The sequence below is a fragment of the Teleopsis dalmanni genome, chromosome X (genome assembly GCF_002237135.1).
Source record: "Teleopsis dalmanni isolate 2A chromosome X, ASM223713v2, whole genome shotgun sequence".
NCBI classification, from domain to species: domain Eukaryota; kingdom Metazoa; phylum Arthropoda; class Insecta; order Diptera; family Diopsidae; genus Teleopsis; species Teleopsis dalmanni.
Window position 1 is genome coordinate 47,952,186 of NC_051848.1, and position 20,717 is coordinate 47,972,902.

The window sequence follows — 20,717 nt, forward strand, 5'->3', positions numbered from 1 at the left end:
AGTTTGGCGACAGGAATATGGTTCGAAATCTAAATTAATTCCGAATTTGCAATCGTTGACGATGAAATAATCGTCCTGCCTCCATACCATAATGAAGTTGAAAAAGCTATAATGCGGCTCAAAAACAACAAAGCTGCAGACGCTGATGATTTATGGGTTGAGTTGTTTAAAGCTGGTAGCAAAGAGCTTTTAAAAATGCATGCTACAGCTAATTCATAATATATAGTAGGATTAGTGCATGTCCAACGACCAATCCTCAAAAAGGTAATCCTGCATTAATCGCATTTAAGGTTCTGTCAAACGTACTACGTGAAAGATCGCTAATCGTCAAGTAACTGATTGGACCTTATCATTTTGGCTTCAGATTTGACAAATCCATCCTAGACCAGATATTCATAATGCGCCAAGTCCTGGAGAATACCCAAGAAAACAAAATCGACAAACACCACCCATTTGTCGATTTCAAAGCCTTTTTTGACACTACGACTAGAAGCACTATCTACGCCAGTATGTTTGAATTTGATATCACAGCGAAACTTATACGGCAATGAAAAATGGCGTTGAGCTCCATTAGAATCGAAAAGAACCTCTTCAAGCCATTTGATACCAAACAAGGTATCAGACAGGGTGACTTCTTGTCATGTGACTGCTTTAACCTAATGGTGAAAACGATAGTTCGAGCAGCATCGGATTGACTGGTGGAGGCTACTTATCGCGGCCAACTAAAAAAGAAAGTAAATGAACCTCTCCGCTTTTTTATAAAACTATTTTTTTTTAGACACAAGATTTTTACTAAACGTTGTATGTGTAATATTGATGCTTTGTACTTTGAATTATCTATCCTCCATTTCAGAATTCTGATAAACTGTCAAAGAAGTATCTTCCTAAAAACCTATTTCTTCTGGAAACCAAAGCCGGGTATTCACAGAGAAAATACGTAATGGCGTCTTTTTAAGGCTGGTTTCCACAATTTCTGCAGTGAGAATTATAAGGGATGCGCAGTTTCTCTACGACAGCATTGTTCACGCTGTCTGTTTTGTTGAGTTTTGACAATTTCTGCAGTGAGAATTATAAGGGATGCGCAGTTTCTCTACGACAGCATTGTTCACGCTGTCTGTTTTGATGAGTTTTGAGGATCTAATATTGTTATAGACGGGTCATGTTAACCTGAAAGTTGTACATAACTTATGTGCAATAACACACCCATAAGCACATACGGCACAAATTGTCTTTTGCTATCTCTTGGATTAGGGCGCGAATTCCCATAGACATTTGTAGTTGCAGACGTAAATTATCTCATTGTCGGCGCAGACTTATTAAAGCACTAGGATCTACTCCGATTCACATGAAGCGGAAACAACTGATGAACAGCAAAATGTTCGTAGCAACAAAAAGTGCTGCACTAGAGGGGTAAGTTGGCAGCATCCGAGCCAACAGTATTACAGACGAGTACAAGCTCTTGATGAGCGAATACCGGATCTAGCCACATTGAGCAATAACCATTTGACATGCAACATGCAAGCCAACCACTTTATTGAAACTATAGGTGCATCGACGTTTGCTCGACCACGACGTCTTATTGGGGACAAATTGGAGGAAGCGGAGAAAGAGTCACAATACTTATTATAAAAGGGGTTTTGTCAGTCGTCTAAGAGTTCTTGAGCGAGTCCGTTGCATATGGTGCTAAAAAAATGACGGTACTTGTCAACCATGTGGCGATTATCGTATGTTGAATGCTCAAACAAAGCTGGATCGGTATCCGATTCCTTTTCTGCATGACGTAACCACCATCCTTCATGGCAAAAGCATTTTTTCGAAGGTTGACTTATAGAAGGCGTACCACCAGATTCCAGTGTCAGAGTGCGACACACCGTAGACGGCGAATTTCGTTTCATGACTTTTGACTTACGCAGCCCAAACACTCCAACGATTTATCAATACAACTTTGGTTGGGCTAAACTTCATCTTCGCGTACATTGACGACATACTGATTGTATCTAAAAATGCTACAGAACACCGAGTACACCTTCAAATGATTTTCGAGCAACTTCGTCTCGATTAGCTTCTACCGCCCATTTTCAAGCAACGCTGTCTGCAACCATAGCAAAATCATCTGGAAGCCAGAACACATCAATCGGCGCCGTTTTGCAGCAGATTGTAGAGGGTGAAGTACCTACGGGCAAGCGACTAAAGGTACTCGTCAGCACGAACGATCTTGGCATTCTCATCAAGGACAGAGACGGAGAAGTACTTACCGTCAAGCTTGCGTTTGTAGTTGGTACAATCTCGAAAAAGCGAATTCTTTCCATTTGAGCGGAAGAGATTACATTCACGCATTTTCAACTACTCGATTTAAAGAATGTCTCCAAATTTTATTATACGAGTATTATTAACGTTATTGTTATTATTATAGTTATATGGGCTCGAATGTCTGTGACATAGTATTTATTATAGAATTTTTGTATCTCACCCTTGCCATTGAAGGATTTCCTTAACTTTAACTATATTAGTTAAAATAACTAAAATTTAGCTTATATAGCTAATTATTAAAGATCGACATGTGACCGCTTCGATTCTTCATATTTCAAAAAAAAAGTTGTCTCCGATAATATATTAGAACTTGGCATTTCCAATAATAGAAGTCCATAATCTCTTTACATGAGGTCTGTTCCACGAGCTACTCATAGTAACTTTGAGTAAACACTGTGTATACACAAGCGCGTTCCACCAGCAAATTTTCAAGTATTTTTGTGTAAATTTTACTTCTGTTTTACTCATGTTTTACTATGAGTAGCTCGTGGAACAGACCTATGGTTATCTTCTCTTCGAGTTTCATTTAGAAACTAGACCCATCTAAAACTCGCATTGGAGAAACTTTCTTAATCATAATTATTGACTGGCTTATTTTTATCAATCTATTGTGTAGATTTCTGTCCCTAGGAAATCTAAATTTACTCGAATTCTCACACGGCCTTAATTTAGTTTTCTCGTACTGCATGGGCATCTATTGATTACAAACCTACGCACCTATTTGAAATATTTTAATTTTTTATAATTAAAAAATCGTACGTATGTTTTTTCGTGCGAAATCGTCGCATGTTGAGGTTACATTGCATGTGAATTAAAATATATTTAGCTGAACACCCGTTATGAAATTATTTATTAATTTGAAATAACAAAAGATGAATTTGGGTGCATAATTTTAATTCATTTATTTGGCCTGTTCTTTAACCAAAGAAATTAGCAACTCACAATCCATTTTCTAATAGTGACATATTTTAAAATATATTTCCATATTCCATTATAAAATAAAATTACATCTAGTTCTTTAACCAAAGAAATTAGAAAATCACAATTCATTTCCTAAAAGTGACATGTTTTCAAATAATTTCCATATTTCATTATAAAATAAAATTACATGAAAATAACACACACCTCTCAATTTCACTGTTTCTTCGATTTCGTACAAACGAATGCATTTCAAACAGAATATTTTATTTACTCATATGTTCGCACGAAGTAGAACTATTCGTCGCGCGAATAGTTATCAGCAACTATGACCACTTACATATAAATACGTACACTTGATTTGTTCGTACGATCATGCATATGAACACGCAGTCAATCGTATACACTTCGAAAGTTTCGTACTTAAAATTGAACGTGTAAGGTGCGCATAAAAAATATATACGGTATGTAACAAAACATATGTACATATTTTTATTGGAGAAACGAATGGCACTGAAATATTATTATTTATATTTATGTATTTATTATTATTTTTTATTACATATTTATAATATTATATTGTTTATTTGTTCATTGCTTCAATTTTTGCAAGAAAATGTAATCATTTGTACACATGATACGGTCTAAATGATATATGGTTAATAAATGGCTCAGCGATCATGATTGCTTAAATGATTCTAATTCAAATTGACTACATGAAAATAAATAAAATTTACGACATGCATGTACATACATATATTTTAATTTAATGGATATGCTTTTGCTAAAGATCCCAATGATAAGGTTGAATGGATTTGAATTATAACTTCTTGAAACATTATTGTATGAGGTTGGCGAATATTTGGTTTTGCCTTATTGCCTTATTTATATTTTATTTGATATAAATACGAAAACCAATACATCATATTGCATATGATTTAAATACAAAAACCTATACAGCTGGCAATCGTGCTGATTTTGCAACAGCTGTTTACGATCAATGGTTATCACACATAAAATAAATAACAGCTACTGTAGTTCTAGATCTTATTTTTATACACAATTGAGCAAGATTGTACGGAGCCATTATGCACATCTCTAAAGCCTCACTGATTGGAGTTTGCCGTCATGTCAGACGTACATTTGCCACGGTAAATATGTGATAACAAAATACTTTATATCATTGAAAAGTGAAAAAAATTGTTATATAAAAAAGCGAATCGGGCAGGTGATTGAAAACAACTCAGTAGTACGAATAGTTGAAGTCGGTCCTAGAGATGGTTTACAAAATGAGCCCAAGCTCCTGCCCGCATCAGTTAAAATAAATTTAATTGATCAACTATCTGATACTGGCTTAAAAACAATAGAGGTGACTAGTTTTGTAAGTCCACGTTGGGTACCGCAAATGGGTGACAATGCAGAAGTGTTGCAAGGAATAAAAAAAGTTGCAGGTGTAACATATCCAGTACTGACACCAAACCTTAAAGGCTTTGAAAGTGCTTTAAAAGCAGGAGCTAATGAAGTAGCAGTCTTTACTGCGGCTTCAGATAGTTTTTCGTTGAAAAATGTAAATTGTACAGCAGCCGAAAGCATTCAACGTTTTCAACCAATATTCGAGGCAGCTAAGATAGCTAATGTACGTGTTCGTGGCTATGTTTCAACTGTTGTTGGCTGCCCGTACGAAGGTGCTATTAAGCCAAACGATGTTGTTAAAGTCGCAGCTAAATTATATGAAATGGGATGTTATGAAATATCTTTGGGCGATACTATTGGTGTTGGAACACCAGGCACTATGCAAAAAATGTTGCAGGAAGTTGTAAAAGTAGTGCCCGTCGAACAATTAGCTGTTCATTGTCATGACACTTATGGCCAAGCACTATCAAATATTTTAACTTCCTTGGATTATGGTATAATTTTCAATTGAGCAATAGAAAAGCAACTTAGTAATATAACTAACTTTATTTAGGTATTAGAGTTGTGGACTCTTCTGTTTCCGGATTGGGAGGATGTCCTTATGCGCGTGGTGCTAGTGGTAATGCAGCAACCGAAGATGTAGTTTATATGTTACATGGTATGAATATCGAAACTGGTGTTGATTTGGAAAAGTTAATTGCTGTAGGCCGATACATTTGTAATGAGTTAGGCAGGCCAACAGAGTCAAAAGTGAATCGTGCTTGGAAGGGACCTGAAGCTAGAAAAAAAAGCCTAAAAAGTGAATTGTAAACCTAAATTTCTTTTACGTACCAGTAATATGCATTTATGAAAAAATTTATTTTTAACAAATATATTTATTATTGAAGCAATGTATACATACATATAACTTTTACGAATTTATTGGTTAATAATTTCTCGGATTACAAACCATTTCAGCTTTAATTCCAAAAGGTCATTAATATAATTTGTTATATCGTTACCACGAACCGTAAGTTATCATAAAAAATAAAAACCACCTTAAAACTCTTATCATTGGTATTTTAAAATAAAAGTCAAAAAATAATTAAATTTGCATTATATTATATTCACCAAAAATAATTATTATCACGTGTCTTTTATTTTTTCGCTCAGAAATAAATCTTAAAATTCTGCTTTTTATTTTAAAACGCACAAATAGTTCTTAAAATCCTTTTTATTTTAAAATGCACAAAAAACTCTTAAAAATCTGCTTATTTTAAAATGCACAAATAACTTTTATTTGTGCTTTTTAAATATAAAAACCATGAACAATTCTTATTTTTGAAAACAAAATATAACTCACACTGGCCTCTCGAATATTTTTAAAAACGAAAATATAAAATGCATTTTCCAATAAAAGCAAAGTGTAAGTTATTTTCGATGAATATAAAGCACAAATTTAATTATTATTTTTTGAGGTTTATTTTAAAACGTTCATAAATAAAACGCATGCATAATATTAAGGATAAAAGTTAATAGAATAATAACTATGTATAAGTTTTTTTTTTTTGAAACAATTACTAATTTCGGTCCCTGATCGTTACATATTGCGATATTTAATGATTTTAATCGTGAGCGTACCTAAGGATAAATTAACGTAAGAATCAATGTCACGCATTGCAATGGACCACTTGCTAAGATGTGAGACGATCTATTATAGCAAAAACAGTTGAGTTGTTATGTAAGACTCATTTTTTAAATTTGGAAATTATAGCTATTGAGCGTAACTGTTTCAATAAAACGGGGGTATTTTCCTCTCCAGTTTCTACGTAATGTCTCTTCCCCTGCCAGGTTTTAATGAGAAATAATAGATGTATAAACACTAACGCGATTATAATGTATAAAAACTTATTGTAAAAAAATATAAATAAACAAGTAAAAAAAGTATTAAGATCAACAAATATGAGAAAAAACTAATAAAAGAGAAAGGATAAGGTTAACTATAAACTATAGTATTTGGGCATCTTTTATCGTGTATAAAGATACATCTCCTGTTGTAACAGATAAATTTGCCAAACTAGCATTGATAGCGTGTGCATAGTTTTGAGACGTTCCAGCATTTGCTTTCTTAATAAATGGTGATTTAGGACTTGAATCGAAGGTTCTACCACTAATTGGCAATTTATATTTGCCATCATGTCGAAGAACAGCTGGTAACCTCGCAGTATCGATGTAATTTTTCACTTTGCTGACTTCAGGAATAGTTACTGGTGTACGCTCATCGACATACTGTTAAGAAATAATTATATAATTGTTAATATTTAAATCGAATAAAAAATATACATTCAACCTACGTGCTTTAAGTCTGAAGAGATATATGCTTTTTTAGGCAGTGCACGAGAAACTACAGGAATATTGTTAGATTCTTCCTTGGTTCCTGTACGCGAAGCAAATACAAGTTCACGATTAACTGCATTACACATATTGTTTGGTGTTTTTAAACTATGAGTGGATATGAGTGATGTAGTCCCACTTTTTTTTATATAGGTACCAATAGGACTTACGATGTGGGCAAATTGTTTATTGTTTGAGCTGCTAAGCTTGTTCACTTTAGTTTCAATACGTTTCGTATTCGGAGTCTTAAACATTTTGGACTTGGTATTTGATGCTGCAGATGTTTTGGGTGAATTGTTTGTATTTACACGATTTACTGCAAAATAAAACGAGATATTTATTAAATTCTACTCATTCCACGAACGACTATATATTATGTCAATTCAAAAAACCTTAACTAAATTAAAATTAAAATCAATTTTGAACTGACCTAGTATAAATACGACATACGCAAAATAAATTAAAATGCACAAATTAATTACCTTTTGTGAATTTGACCAAAGGAGTTTTAATTGGTTTCGGTGGCTCCACATAATTTTTCTTAGATGATATTGTAAAAGTATTTTGTCTGATTTTAAGTGGTTTTGGAGAGATTTTTGGGTTACCCAAATTTAAATTTGAGTTACTTAATGCATTTGACTTTCCATTTCGTTCTAAGAGTTCAAGTATATGATTGACTTCTTCCAAAGTATCATTAAATTCAAACGATCTTTGGAATGAAGTGTCAATAGTGCAAGAATTTTCTTTTTCTTCGATCTCATTTTCACATGGATTTTTAATGTTATCTGAATTAAAAATTATTTTCTCTAAATTGCAGGTTTCTTCTTTGACTTCTTCTTTAAACAATTCTCTATATTCTTTGTTATCATCTGAACTTCCACCATCATCTGAGAGCACAATTATGGAATCATTTAGGTCTTCCTTTTTTTCTACACCAGATGTATATTCATCTTTTACAATTGCATCAGGTTTATTTGTGGGAGGGTCTACCCATTTAGTTGAATGTGGAAAACTATGAAGACCATAATTACAGTTGGCAACTATATTTTCAGATTGATTTTGAAAAAAATTCTCCTCCGAACAACGAAGCAATATTTTTGAAGCTGACGTCTCATTATCACCTAAACGAAGGCTATTTAGGTTGCATTCTATAGTTACGAAATTTTTTTGGAACAAAAAAAAAACATGTATATAAAAAATAGTATATAGGTCAACGTTAATATAATGTTAATAGTTTCAATTACCAGTGGTCAGTGAAGAGAACTCATTGGAAACTTTATTATCATTTCCCACTACATCATCCTTTTGTTTATTTTGCAAATGTTGCAACAAGCTATTATCAGGAGTAATTACAGGAGTGTCGTTACATATATTTTCTACGCCCACAAAACTTTCATGAGTAGGGTGTTGTAAAGTTAACTTCTCATGTCCTGAACACATAGCATAATCCACAAATCTTGTACTTTTATTTTCTTTTTCTAGACCTTTATTTTTCTTTTCCTCTGAGTTTTTAAAAGTAGGCACACTCAAATCATTATTAACATCTTGATAGCCAAGCTCCTCTTTTTCACATATTTGAACAAATTGGGGCGTTTTTAATAATATATTTTTGAAATTTGAATCAAAATCTAAGCTGTATCGTTGTGAAGTATGCGCCGATTTGGTTGTTTCACATATTGGTGTGCTAAAAATACAAAACTTGTTTTACTAAAAATTAATCAAACTAAATTTTAAATTATACAATATAATATAAATAGTAATAATCAAAAACAAACAATATTTCAGCCGCTTATCATTCTGATTACCATTTCGATACTAGCAAATCTTTAATTCTAGCACGCCAATCCTCTTTTACTTGAGATTTCGACATACTCAAGACTTACTCTACTATTAATTACAAAAGTGACAAAAACTAAAAATAAATGTCCCGATAGAATTTCATATACAACGAATAAAATTTGAAACTGGACGCTTATCTATATGGAGGGATACATTACGACGTTTGTCAAATCGTGCAATTCTGACACATAAGCGTTGCCAGTTTTAATTATAATAAATGCAATTGCTTCAAGGAGTACATTTTAAAGGACAATGCTTATAGTGTTTTTAAGCAACAGCAAAATTTGCAATTGTTGGCATTTACTTCAATAAATACCTTCAAATAAATAAATAGAGACGACAATAATTGCCATGAAATTATTAACACAGATTTGCTGCAATATTACATTTATTTCTATTAAAACGCCGGCTTCTATTTGAATTTTGTAAAACTTAAACACTGAACACACTCCACGAAAGTATTAAGCAGACAAGCTATTTTTATTATATAAGGTTTGCATAGTACTAATTTTTTTTATGTAATTTGGTTTCTTTGTTTAATTCATTAGCATTTTGAAAAATATTCATAAAATCAATTATTTTTACTTCGGTATTTTTCATTTTCACTTCCTATTCTTATATTCACTTATATTTTATTTTTTTCATTACTTCCAATGAAATGCGTATTTAAAACGAAACAAAATTTGACATTTTGTTAATTGCAATCAGAGAAGACTTTACATAGAATAGAAACTTAATTGAGAACGACAAAAAAAAAACAAATACACTCTCAGAAATTGCACAAAACCACATCAAATCACACGATTATTTTCAACTTCACCATCTATATGGTGAACAAATGGTGACCTCAACTTGTTGAATAACCGTTAAGTAAAATTTTATGGATAGGGAGTGCATTTTTATGAAATGATTGCACTCTGCCAAATTTCTTGTGCGACAAATATTTAATGAATTTTGTGTTATAAGCAGTTTGTAATAACTTGTTTTTTCCAATAATAAAAGTACGTTAATAATAATGATAGTGTAAAAAATAACAAAAAATAGTGGAAAAAGAGTTGTTGCTGTGTGACTGTCCAATGAGTACCAAAAACTTTTCTTCGTCTTTGGCTCTCTTCGTACACATGAACTAGGACCTGTGTATACTTTAATATTAGTGTTCATACATGAAATAATAAGTTCAATTAATAATGTTTTTAAACAGACATGGTCACCCCCTTTTCAAAATTCAATACTCTTTTAACAAACGCAAATTACATGTTCATATGCATTATTTATTATTTATTTATATATAATAAATTTTGTCAATTTTTTATATATCACTATCTTATTAATTCTTAAACAATTGCACTTACTGTACTGTTTTTAGAACTAAGGACTGTAACAGTTATTAATTTAAAAAAATAAATCTAAAAAATCTTATCATTCGGCTTTTAAAATAAAACTTAAAAAAATAACAATTAATTTTGGTTTGTATTATATTTCTCGAAAATTGTTATTATTTGCTTATTACTTTTCCATGCACAAATAACTTGTACATTCTGCTCTTTAATTTAAATTGCAAAAATAATAATTATTTTTTAAAAATAAAAAATACAAAAATAACTATTATTTTTTCAGACAATATAAAACTCTTTATGTGCAACTTATTTTTGGAAACCCAATATAAGTTGCCAATCGGGCGTTTTATTTTTAAGGATTAGTAAAATGAAATGCTTTCAGTGTTTGGTGGTTATAGTGGATTGGAGAGTAAGAAGTGAATTACAATAATTAATAATTATTATTTGAGTTTTATTTTAAAAGGCAAATATATAAATATAAAGTATGCATTATATGAAGAATAAAAGTTGTTAGGGTGATAACTATGTAGTTAAATTTGAATTAAGACAACTTTTTGTTGTTTTTGAAAATTTTTGAAATAACTATTATTTCCGGTCCTGATTTAGAATTAACGCATAAACAGCAACTATATGAGCTTACTTAATTATAAATTGATATTTCTTTCAAATTTGAGCACTGTTGAATTTTACTTGAATTAAAATGATATAAACTTTGACAACCTGAGATATTTGCTATTATCTATAGAATGCTATACTGAGTAGGTGCTAATGTGTACTTGAAATTATTTTAAGCTATGGTGTCAAGATAACTTTACAATTACTAGTCCCACATTTGGATATATTGTAAACTATGCTGTGCTAAAGAGCAATATCTTGTAAAAAATTTAGAATGAGTTTTAACTTTTGGTACAAACTTTTTAGAATAAAACCATCCAACAGATGGACAGACTATCTTTATTTCAAATGATACCCTTCAAGGAACAGAAAGTGTTTCTTTATTAAGCGTAAATATAATAAATTCATAAAAGAAAACTTTCGTTACCTTTTTTGACAATTTTATTTTTCGTTGAAATCAAATCATTATTTATGGGCGTACAATATACATATATTAATTGGTACGTGATATATTTGTGTGTTTATGTTGTGTAAAATATTATATAAATATTATGACATCTTAAAAGTAAATAAATTATAAAACATACTTTTTGTGGACTGATACTGTAAAGTTGTTATTTTATAAATAAAATTATATTCAGACTATGAATAAAATTTTAACAACGTATCGACGTATATATATATAACAAATATGTACATATTTATATGGAACGCCACCAAAGCTACTACATTTGGCATTTCTGTAAGCCCTAAAAGGGAGTAGTAGGTTTTTCCCATCCACAAAAACGGTAAACCAAAATCGCTACCGTTAACCTACTGACGTATTCACCTTAACTTTAATAGCATTTATTGCCAGCAAACTGAAAATCATTATTCTTGAAGGTGGAATATTTTCTAATTTCCAATATAGTATTTGTAACAACTTTAACCACTGATGGATCTTTTAAATTTCAGTCAACGCTAGTTTGGATATCGAAAAAGTAATAAATTCTATGTAATTGGTGAAGTTTGATGACTAATAATCTTTAACTGCATCAAGTTTGTTTCTAGTCCACATTCAATCTGAATTGCCTAAAAGCAAACGTTGTTTACAGAGTTCAACTATGCTCTGGTTTGGATTCCTTGCATTTTAATTTATTTTCGAGAATGTTCATTTTCAGCGTTAAACAGTTATGTTTTACATATGATTGCCTAAATCATACTGAGGCAATATGTTTTGCGATGTCAGAAACATAGTAAAATCTTGATTTTCCATCACAAAAATCGAAGATTTAAACTCAACCTCTCGCAAATTTCGGTAATCATCCTTTATGGTAGTTATAATGCTCATCTTAGTGGTATATATCTTCAATAATTAATGCTTAATTAAGTGATGTTTTTATTATTAATCTTGTCGATAACCACGTTATTTATAATCTTACTCTTCAAGTATAAAAGAGCCATTTAGGCAAGAATGCTAGTTAGATTGGCACAACAATAACTTAGACTCTAAATTGAATTTAGAAAATACAAAAAGATATCACTTTTCTATATTAATATATTAATTAGAACATATTTCTATTCAAACTAAAAAGTGAAGGGTTTAATAATAAATGAATGAAACATTTATTGTGAAGGTATAAATTTTACTCAAACTAAATTAAATTTTACTAAAAATATTTTATTATAGAACAATGCCAGGTAACTCTTAGTTACCTGGCATAATTCTTTAAGGATTCTCACGAAAATTCTGAATTGCCTCTTCAATTCTTCAGTATGATTTTATGTCTTGCGTGTTCGTACAAATGTTTTGTCATGCGAACATATCACATATTCCGGTTATATTACTTGTGAATTGACAGTTCTGTTTTGTTTGTTTTCAAAACAAAATGGTTAGTGAAGATGAAATTTATTTAGCGGAAAATTCGTTATCAAGTTATTTATTAATTTTAAATAACAAAAGATGACTTTGGGTGCATGATTTTTATTTTTCAAGGTATAGAAATAGAAAGTTTGTTTATTCCTCAAACAAAGAATTTACCAAATCGTAATTCATTTCCTAAAAGTAGTATATGTTTTTAATTTCACATCCATTTATAAATTTAAAATTACGTAAAAACAACACACACCTCTCAATTTCATTATTAACGTCTTCCATTTTGCACGAACGTAGGAATTTCAAAGAAAATATTTTGTTTAATGAATTGCTCGCACAGAAGGTCCAACACGTTGCGCGAACTGCTCTTACTGCTCTTAGCAATGTATGATCACATATATTTGTCTTGTTCGTACGAACACGCAAGACAAAATTCCCATGCAATGTAACCGCAGCTTTAGGGAAACAGCTGATTCAAAGCCTGTTTAATAATTACTTCAATAATTGCAAAAAACATTTACTCCAATAAACGGCTCTAATAAAATGAAATACAAATAGCAACACATTTCATGAAATTGTCAATAAAAATTTTTTGCAATTTATTATCATTAAAACGCAGGAACCTATTTGATTTCTATAACAATTAAGCACTGAACAGACTCTATAAAAGTATTAAACAGTCTTAAATAAGAAACAAGCTATTTTTGACATTTGCTATATTTGTTCACGTTTTGCACAGATCTAATACATTTTAATTCACTACAAATTATCTTTTTAACTTTTAAGCAAACACTATCTGGTTTTATAAAATTTACGTCTATTTCTTCTTTTTCCCAATGAAATACTTTATATTTACTCTAATACTTATAAAAGTGAACTCGAAAGTATTTTTTTTTTAAACAATTTTTGTTGAAATTGCAGAATGTAAACAAAACAACAAAATTTGACGTTTCGTTAATTTCATATAATTAAAATAGTCAACTTGTCACCTGTTTTGGTTAAATGCAATATTTTTATTTATTGCAATAATTCACTGCTATTAAGCGATAAAAATGTAAGAGACATTACATATACATATATATTTGATGATATACCATACTTCAGTTGTGTATAAGAAATAATTTTTTTTTTATTGCAGAACAACTTTTTAACCTTTTTATATTTTGCCTTATCCCCCATTATGACCCAATCAAAAATAACAATCAAAATAACAATTGCTTGATTGGCTCGACTTACAATTTAATTTCATATAAAAACGCGACAATCACGATTCAACTGTAATTTACGGAAAATAAAGTTGAAGTTATATTCGTAGTTTGCAATACTACAATATATGATAGAGTTAATAATTCTTATAAAGTAAATAAAATAAGACAAAATATTGTTTTTATTTATGAGTGCATCTACAAAAAGAAATATAAAAACAATTTCATATAAAATTAAGATTTGTTATACAAATGGATCGAGTAAAAGTTATTTAAGGTGATTATTTACACTTAAAAATAAACTAACATGTTGTAATTATATTTGTTTAATTATTTACATCTTGATGTAGATATATTAACATTATTAAATTATTTTATTATTATTTTATTATTATTATTTTTTATTGTTATTTTATTATTTATTATTAGTTATTATTCTTAGTTCTTTTGTGTATGGCTTTCTTATAATTATTTATGTTACACAGTATTAACTAAATTTGATTGCAAAATGTTACAACTATAGACTTTAGTTCTTGCACTGAACGTACGAATTGCATCCGCTCAAAGGTTTACATTCTTCATTGCTTTTTGTATGTATTCGTGTACGCCATGCGTAAATCTATTTTCTTCTTGAAGTGAGTAAGACATATTCGGTAAAAGTCATGCCAAACAATTAAAAATATATATGTAACTAAAAAAATTGTGTAGCTGAGTATTCCCATATTATTTGTTTAATCAACAACTAAGGTAAGCTAAATAGAAAACTCAGCTATAGTGCGGTACAATTTTAACCTTTTCAACTTAGTTGCTTGGGGAGAAGGAACTTTTTTTGGACCTAAGAAATATAATCAATATACAATGACACAGTACTTGCCGCCAAATTTACTGGCACTTTTTGCTGCTCGTGATCCCATTCCTTATATTGCTCCAGTAGATAAATTACCACATGAAAAGAAAAGCCGTGGATATATAGGTGTTGGACAATTCCTGGATCGATTTGAAGACCCGAAAGACACTCCACCAACTAAACGAGTTGAGACACGACAGGAACGAATAGAACGACGTAGGCGTGAAAAAGCTGAACAAGTAGCATATAAATTAGAACGTGAAATCGCGCTTTGGGATCCACAGGAAATTAAAAACGCTACCGAAGATCCATTTCGCACACTATTCGTGGCACGTACTAACTATGACACATCGGAGTCAAAATTGCGGCGTGAGTTCGAGATATATGGACCCATAAAAAAGATTGTTATGGTATCGGATGTAGATACGGGTAAGCCAAAAGGTTATGCGTTCATTGAATATGAACATGAAAGGGATATGCATGCGGCATATAAGCATGCTGATGGTAAGAAAATTGAATGCAAGCGCGTACTCGTTGATGTTGAGCGCGCTCGAACGGTAAAAGGATGGTTGCCTCGGCGATTAGGTGGCGGTTTGGGAGGTACTCGCAGAGGTGGAAACGATGTTAATATAAAGCATTCTGGGCGTGAAGACAATGAACGTGAACGCGAACGTTATCGTCTTGAACGGGAGCGTGAAGATCGTGAGGGTGCTCGTACAATTGATCGTGGTGTTGGTCGTTTTGGAAATGATTCAGTTAGACGTCGTTCACGCTCTCGTGAACGTGCTAGAGAACGTGACCGCGAACGTGATAGGCCAAGAAGGTCACGTAGTAGGTCTCGTGAAAGACGAAAACGACGTGGTGGCAGCAGGGACCGAGATTATGATGATTTTGAAAAACGTGAAAGACGTGAAAAGGATCGAGATAGGGAACGTGAGCGTGAAAAGAAGAAAAAACGTTCCAAATCACGCGAGCGAGAGTCTTCACGTGAACGGCGAGAAAGAAAACGTGAAAGACGTGAAAAAGAACGTGATCGTGGTGACCGTGATACAAAGGAACGAAAACCTGATTTCCGTGATATCGATATAGTTAAAATTAAAGAGGAACCTATTGATGATGGATATCCAACATATCCAATTAATAACTATCCAACAACAGGCGTTAAACGAGAATCAATAGATGATGAGCAAGAGGAAAAATATAGGCCTCCACCTATTTTTAATATTCCACCACCACCTATACTCAATCGCACTACCGAAAACGGTCAAAATTTAAATGAAGGACAGCAGTGGTGGCGTTAATGGCAAAAAATGAGTATTGGTGTAACAATTCTAATTTTTCTAAACATACTGAATTCGTTATATTTAAAGTGGAGGGCGTGGTTTCTTTATGCTATTAAATAATAGTTGACATGAATTGTCACAACATTACATAAATAGACCAGGCCTCCTATTAATTATGAATTAAATATGTATTTTACAAGCAAAATTCAAGCAAACATAATAACTTTAATACAAATTTGTATTAAAGAATGACAACATTTATAAGTTAATTTAATGCAATTATGTTAATATTTCTTTGTTGCTAACTAACCAGACTAATTTCTTTCAAAAACTCTTAATGAAATTTTACAATTTTGTTTGCCTGCATTTTGTTTTATAAACAAACAATACTAAAATTGCATTGTATAAACTAAATACATGAATCTATAAAAAGTAAGTAAAAATAAAAAAGGATATAAATTGTGTTTACTTCCCTCAGGTAAGGGGGTAGTGGTAGCAGTGAAGCGTGTGTAGCATCCCTAAGTAAGAGACTTATTGTCCAATAATTATTTTTAAGAAAAAACCACTGCATCAACTAAAATTTAGGCAACAAATATTAGAACATTGTTCAAATTACATACAACCAGACAGGGCATTTATGGGTAAAACATGGAATAAGTATTTGTATCCCATGGTGGTTCGTGGGATTTAATTTCTAATTAAATGCATTTAACTCTAATATTTCATTATAACTTGTTTAGTACTCAGGCTTAGTAATGTGACATTTATTTTCTTTCTCTTTTTACAGTTTTAAAGAGATAATCAGTAAAACAGTTGTTTCAGGCTTATGAGAAAATGGGAAACTACCAAACGCCAAATAAATCCCGATAAATTTGTATAAACCGCCTGATCCTAAGTATTTTTTAAACTTTTAATTTTATTGAACTTTTAATCAAGTACTTAAACAAATTTAAACACTTTTCATACCACAGATGAATGGCTCGATATTATATCGGAAAAAATTGTAATTTGATCGAATATACACGCATGTATTTTATATACAATGTGAGCACAGTTTTGCTTAAAGTAAATTTTTTCAAAATAGCTAAGCCTTAGTGGATTTAAGTAGTCAATATGGAACACAGAAGATTGCACGGTTTCTATTTACTCAAAATTTTTGTTTTAAGTCGAGCAATGATTTGGTCCGAAGTATATTATCTCATGATGATAGACCTAGTGATTGTAGGTCGAATTTTTTTCATATTTTTCACGTTTATAAATGGCACGAATTGCCTATTTAATATTGTCACCTAAGCTTTCGAAACTAACTTTCAATTTTTAATAATAAATGCAGTCTTTTTTGTTATTTCTTCCTGACTATATTGTGTTGTCTTCAAAAATAAACTTATACCTTTTAACTTAATTATTTGGCGTTAATATCAATAACTATGCTTTTTAGTGGCTCACAGCCAAATTTGAAGCTCATCCTTTGACAAAAGTGGATAATGCAGTTATATTAACGAATTGCTTGCTGAAGTATTTATTTGAATAAATAAAAGTGTTCCTCTAAGTGACTCAATAAACTCATTAAAGCTGTAAAATCAATTAATATCAAGTAAATTGAAACGATTTCAAATTATGATTATTTTCGATATGGAAAGTAAATATTTTATGCGTGCTGTATGTATACATAATATCACGTATAAAATAATAAATCAAAGTAAATGCATATGTTAATCAGTTTGCCTATTCTAGGGGTTCCATCTATGTTTTTCGCTTGTCATAAATGTTTATCATTTGGAACTGGTGATGATTCCCCAAAGTTTCTTTTTTTATGTAAGTTTAAATTTGGATTTATTGGTGAAATACAGTGCGCCGAATGTACGGAAATTAAAAACCAAGACTCACAAAGGCTTACGTGATACAATAGCACTATTCACCTTGGTTTGTTACTATTAAACTAAAAACAAAATTGTATTAGTTTCAATATAGATGCGCTTGGTAATTCCGTTATTACTGGACACGTGGATAGCGTTTAGGCAAATTTTGGTAAGGCAAATTTTAATTTGTTTTATGTTAATTTCCATGTAGATTCTTTGAAACAAACAAGGAATTCAGACAGGGTAAGCTAGCAAAAAAGATGACGTGGCATTAGTGAGTACAAAAATAATATAAACTTTTTGGGAATCTATTAATTATAATATTGGTTATAATTCGAAACTTGTTATGTATGTAATCACTTATCCAGTCCAAAACAAAGATCCACATTCGTTATTGGATAGCGTCAAATTTATTCCTGTATGCAAACTGATCACCGATCGAGGAAGGTTTGTTTTAAATGTGATTCGCACATCTGGTAAATGTAACATTTTTTTTTACTTATTTTCGAATATTTTATTCATGTTAATCATGTAATATGGGTTATATGCTTTTCGCATATGTATTTATATGCAACAATAGACGTCCAATTTGACAAATGCTCAATTTAAAGAACTACAAAATTTTGCCTTGGGTGCCTGCGTAGATTAAAACCTAAAAAAAATATTAATTTAGTAAAATAAATAACTTCGAATGGTTTGAAGTCATACAATACATTTGTACCATTATTAACATTGCAGTCCAGCACGGATACAATTTTAGAAGCGTTCAAGCATAATCCAACGAACGTAGCGTCATACCACTATTTGCTCGAATAAGTATTGTGCCATTGGTCCATACCAATGTGGACTGCATGAAAAAATAAAACAATTAACAAGTAGCCGCGAAAGTTGAGCTTTTTAAACCTCGTCACGATATTATATATTCTTGGTACCGTTATGGATGCGTATGGACTAATACTTGTAAATGTTACATGGGCCAAGAAATAAGAAAAAGAAGAACGTTGCTGATAGAAAAAGTTGATACACATACTTTATAAAAATTTGAACTGAGATGATGACAATTGAGATAGATGATCGTGATAAATACGACGATATAAGCGATGCAATAAATATATGAAAAATTTTCAAGAAAAAACTTAGTCAATGAAGGTATACTCTACAGCTACCAATGACAATGATGTACTGAGCTACCAATAATAAATTTAAGCAAGTTTGTTAAGAAGATAGTGAGACAATAAAAATACCAGAAAATAATATACAAGACTTAGAGAATGGAGTATATGAAAAATGTTTAGAGAACATCAAAAAATCAACAAATCTAAGTTTTCGCAATGAATAACTGAACTGATAAAAGCTATATATTTCATTATTCATCTTAATTTTATTTAACAAATTTTGCAATTTAACAAATTATCTATGCGAGAAGTCATTCGTTAAATTGGACGTCTATTGTAGTTGAAATCCGCGTTAAATCGATATATGAAAAAGTTTAGACTCACTTTACAATACCTAAACATGGTGTTTGGCATCAAGTTTTATTTTTTAATGAATTTTGAAAAATAAACAAGATGTTTTTTTAAACTTTACTGCGATATAGTCGCTTGATTTTCCCCTAAATCGTCTATAATATAATACTTTTTTTAACAACCTTCCAACTATAGTATGTTTATATTGTTTTAAAACGGAGCCGACATAATTAAATCCAGTACTTCACTTATCGATAGTATGTCTTGAATTAAGGCGCAAAATTCTGCTTCCATTATCTTCTCTGAGCTCTTCATTTAAGAGATCGGGGGTTTCCGGCATAACTTTTGATTGTTTTTAATTGCAATTTAAGGATATAACGTATATAGAAATATTTATCATTGTGCATACAATTTATTACAACTTTAAACGTAAATAAATTGTAAATACTCAGTAAAATAAAACTTCTTTAATTTATAAACAAAACCTAAGATTTAACAAATTTATGAAATGATGTTATCAACTTTGCGATACACTACCAATGGGTTAGAGTTAGAGTTGAGTAGTGTTATCAGATATGCGTTTGCGTCTTTTAACATAAGTCTTCTGTTTAGTTCACTGTAACTGCACATTCAATTTTTCTGATTTATTAAAACCTTTTACTTAAATAATGACTTCAGTTCAGTTATGTATAGAGAATATTTCTAATTTCGAATCTTTTAAATGTCTTAAGTATCTGTTTATGCAAAACAAAAATCCTTACTTCAATTTAGAACCTCAACGCAAAAGACATAGGCCTGTCATATAAATGTATAATTTGAAATTAATAGATTAAGGCTTTAAATTAAATGTTGGAAAAATTAATTATTAGAAGACCAAACCCTTTAATTTATAATCAATATAATACCAATTGATCTTTTGATTAACATTTCTTAATATGATTTGTTGGGTTAACATATTCTTTCGTTCAACTAGAAACGAAATAGAAATATATTTGAAAAAATAGCAACAGAGTATAAAAATTTACCTAGTATTTTTTCTCTTATATATAATAAAAATCAATTTATGGTGCAATCAATTTATCAGGTTTTCTTTCCAAACACAGGATCATAATTATATTTTTTCATATACATTATAGAGCAGGTATATATAATATGGCGTTTTAAAATTTCAATATCGTGAATTATACAGCGGTTTACCCTAAAGGCTTACTTTTCTAATAAAGACACTTTAGATTTATTTTTAAATTAATTTAAATATAAAATAAGAAACTCATAATATAAGAAATATAAAATAAGAAACTTCTGAGGGTAAACGACCTCAGAAGTTTTTATTCCTTCACCGGTTGAGCTGCATATTATGATGTACTACGTAGGACCTCTCTACAGAGGTTTTAAGT

At 30.8% G+C, this 20,717-nt stretch overlaps 3 protein-coding genes across 4 annotated transcripts; 2 read left to right on the top strand and 1 right to left on the bottom strand.

The window, feature by feature from the left end:
- The first annotated feature begins 4,121 nt into the window (after positions 1-4,121).
- Positions 4,122-5,535, top strand: LOC119687588 (hydroxymethylglutaryl-CoA lyase, mitochondrial). Of its 2 annotated transcripts, none has more exons than XM_038101959.1 (3): positions 4,122-4,379; positions 4,457-5,135; positions 5,195-5,535. In XM_038101959.1, exons 1-3 carry the CDS (start codon positions 4,317-4,319, stop codon positions 5,449-5,451), a joined length of 999 nt encoding a protein of 332 aa, XP_037957887.1. In that variant the 5' UTR covers positions 4,122-4,316; the 3' UTR covers positions 5,452-5,535. The 2 variants fall into 2 exon arrangements, with proteins under 2 accessions (XP_037957887.1, XP_037957886.1); XM_038101958.1 differs by having other exon boundaries at positions 4,127-4,379; positions 4,445-5,135.
- An 847-nt stretch (positions 5,536-6,382) lies between these two features.
- LOC119687589 lies at positions 6,383-9,050 on the bottom strand. Its single transcript, XM_038101960.1, has 5 exons — positions 8,820-9,050; positions 8,259-8,698; positions 7,497-8,162; positions 6,975-7,330; positions 6,383-6,909 (listed from the first exon to the last, which is right to left on the bottom strand). Exons 1-5 carry the CDS (start codon positions 8,882-8,884, stop codon positions 6,628-6,630), a joined length of 1,809 nt encoding a protein of 602 aa, XP_037957888.1. The 5' UTR covers positions 8,885-9,050; the 3' UTR covers positions 6,383-6,627.
- Positions 9,051-14,454: 5,404 nt separating this feature from the next.
- On the top strand, positions 14,455-19,720 carry LOC119687590 (U1 small nuclear ribonucleoprotein 70 kDa). Its single transcript, XM_038101962.1, has 2 exons — positions 14,455-14,612; positions 14,671-19,720. Exon 2 carries the CDS (start codon positions 14,724-14,726, stop codon positions 16,011-16,013), a length of 1,290 nt encoding a protein of 429 aa, XP_037957890.1. The 5' UTR covers positions 14,455-14,612; positions 14,671-14,723; the 3' UTR covers positions 16,014-19,720.
- The last annotated feature ends 997 nt before the right edge of the window (positions 19,721-20,717 follow it).